At 37.7% G+C, this 2651-nt stretch overlaps 1 protein-coding gene across 1 annotated transcript in view; it reads left to right on the top strand.

Moving 5' to 3' along the window:
• Positions 1-295: 295 nt before the first annotated feature.
• The window catches only part of LOC138932712 (uncharacterized), a 2859-nt gene continuing 503 nt past the window's right edge, over positions 296-2651 (top strand). Inside the window, exons 1-2 of the mRNA XM_070294814.1 lie at positions 296-1322; positions 2209-2626. Of these exons, the coding sequence (XP_070150915.1) occupies positions 747-1322; positions 2209-2626 (994 nt within the window). The 5' untranslated portion in view covers positions 296-746. The remainder of the gene's footprint in view (positions 1323-2208; positions 2627-2651) is intronic.

The raw sequence follows: 2651 nt of genomic DNA, 5'->3' as shown, positions 1-2651 counted from the left end.
CTCATCTAAGCCTATCGTTTGATATTTCAACATCATTTAACGGGCCGGGAGATTTCTCTCGCCTTATCCCTGTTATAAAGACAAGGAAAATAAACGTCATTGGCCGCGCAACATTGGTGTCTCTTAGCGAGAGCACATGAGAGAGATGGATCGTCTATCGCTACACGATCACAAGCGCACGCCGGGAGGCCATACACAGCCGGTTATTATGCCGCAGATAATATGGCTCTCGAAGATAATTAATACTATTGTTATGATTCAGACAGGTACGTCATGTCCGTGTACCTTGACTAGGCGATTCTTCAGTCTTCGCTTGAAGCTCGTAATGGACACAGATATTGGTGCGGTCTTCTCTTAATGTCTTCCGAGAAATGCACACATGTATCCACCGACTGTCGTTTTAAGGAAATAATTCATCACTTGTGACGACACATTCCAAATTGTGCAATTTTCGGTTGGGGTAAAAATCGTCGGTATCGGGGTGCAATTATAAATTTCCAAACGATTAGGTTCTCGCGCGACCGTGCACGCAGAAATCTGTATCAACAGTAAATAAGAGTGAATTGTGTACGATGTAACGTACCTTGACATACCTGCATATCTTGAGTCGCTTAATGTCTTTCGAAAGTGAACCGACAAATACAGAAGTAATGCGTAAACATTCGGGGAGATAAACAATATATAAATGATATTTTTCGTGGTACATATAACTAGCTAAATCGTTATTTGGGAGAAATCCGTTTAAGATGAGCACTTTTGTTGATGGTGTCCCGCATGACAAGGCAAATATCATAGAGCACGCGAGATTAAACGCGAATACTCACGTGCTCAGCGATACAGAAGATGTAATGAAAGGCAGATTCAATAAATCAACTCAGAGCGATATCTCAGCATGGAAGTTTTCTTATGGAAGCAGACAAAGATCCAGACCGACATCTCTCGCGTACTTGTCGGCAAAGCAATTTCAGATGAGTGAGTCGAGTTTTTCCACGAATAGCTCGAGGAGTACACTATATCCGGTTCAGAGCGAATTGATCTTATCGCCTAAAAACAGATACAACAACAACAGATATGTATCTCTAGATATGAGATCGATCAACAGCCTCCCGTATCCATCCTCGAACAATCACATCTTAGGTAGTAATAATACGCCGTACACGTGTTGCTGTACATGTCCGCAGATCTCGCCTGTGATACCGTCTTCGCAACACTCTGACGAGCAGGACGGGCCCGAGAATCTCTCATGGAGGAGACTTCACATGAGCAGGGCTAAATTGAAAGCAACTGCAACCACATCCGAGCTACTTAGTGGGTTTGCAATGGTATAAACATGGTTATATATAATTATTATATATAAATAATATTAAGATGTTTAATCCATTATCCGCTACTTTGTCACATATCTGCGACTTTCTTTGGGATCTCTATTCATGAAAAATAATTTAGATCGATATTATCATGTGCTCGATTAAGTAAAAATTATAAACATTTGATATGATCTATATAAATCATAAAAAAATAATGGAGAGCACACATGTGGAAAGAAGGCAAAGAGAAAATTTATTCTAAATATTTTATCAAATCTGCCGTGTGTTAATAAAATTCTTTCTAGATTTTTTAAAATTTTATATAAAATTAAAAGCGTTTTATTTTTCGTTAAATCATGGCGATTAATAGATTAATTTTCCTCGTTTACGTAACTCCAGATAACTCCAGATGTGATTTAGAAATCGCATATCCATTTTTATTATTAATGGCGCGCGTTGACAATTAAATTAATTATAAGTAAATCATTGCAACAAAATAAATTGTATAAAATTGCAATTCGAGAGAAAATATTTAAACAAATATTTTCTTAGTATAGAGATAAATTTTTGTAGTAATGCTTTCTCTAAAATTTATGAACGCGGAATATATTTAATAAATTGATTTCTCAAGGATTCTGTAAAAAAAAAATTGTTTTTCTGGAAGTCCACAACTCAGAATGGGCTGTGTATGATTACACAACGTTTCCTGAAAATAGTTAAATTGACGTTGACGACAATTCTATGTAATCTTCATGCACATCTGTAGTTATATAAGACAGATATCACTTTCTTTAATCTGCTTCACTTTTCGAGATACTTGTAAATATCTTATATGATGCTGCTGACAAGTGCATCGTATTTTATGTATTTTAATTGTCTTTTCTTTTCTCCGATGATTTAGGTGGCGATGGTAGAACTGCAGATCAACGAGCCAACAGCGGTGCCGGAATGGTTATTCGTGATGTTTGCAGTTTGTACTACTTTTCTAGTATCAGTACATATCTTCGCGTTGATGATAAGCACGTATCTCTTACCCAATATCGAAGCCATAAGTAAACTCCAAGTCTCGCGTCTTATAACGGAGTCGCCGCACGAGAGAATGCGTGGTTTCATCGAATTGGCTTGGGCGTTTTCCACGATACTGGGACTGTTTCTCTTTTTAGTAGAGGTGGCTATTCTCTGTTGGGTCAAATTCTGGGACTATTCTTTTACCGCCGCCACTGCCAGCACTGTGATAATCATTCCTGTGCTCATAGTATTTGTCGCTTTTGCCGTTCATTTTTATCATTCTCTAGTAGTTTACAAATGTGAAAGTGTAAGTACTCTGCGTTGATACCACTGCTT

The sequence above is a fragment of the Polyergus mexicanus genome, unplaced genomic scaffold, assembly GCF_030449975.1.
Source record: "Polyergus mexicanus isolate NDT 795.1 unplaced genomic scaffold, iyPolMexi1.0 SCAF_4, whole genome shotgun sequence".
Lineage (NCBI taxonomy): Eukaryota > Metazoa > Arthropoda > Insecta > Hymenoptera > Formicidae > Polyergus > Polyergus mexicanus.
This window is presented reverse-complemented; position numbering and strand designations above follow the sequence as displayed.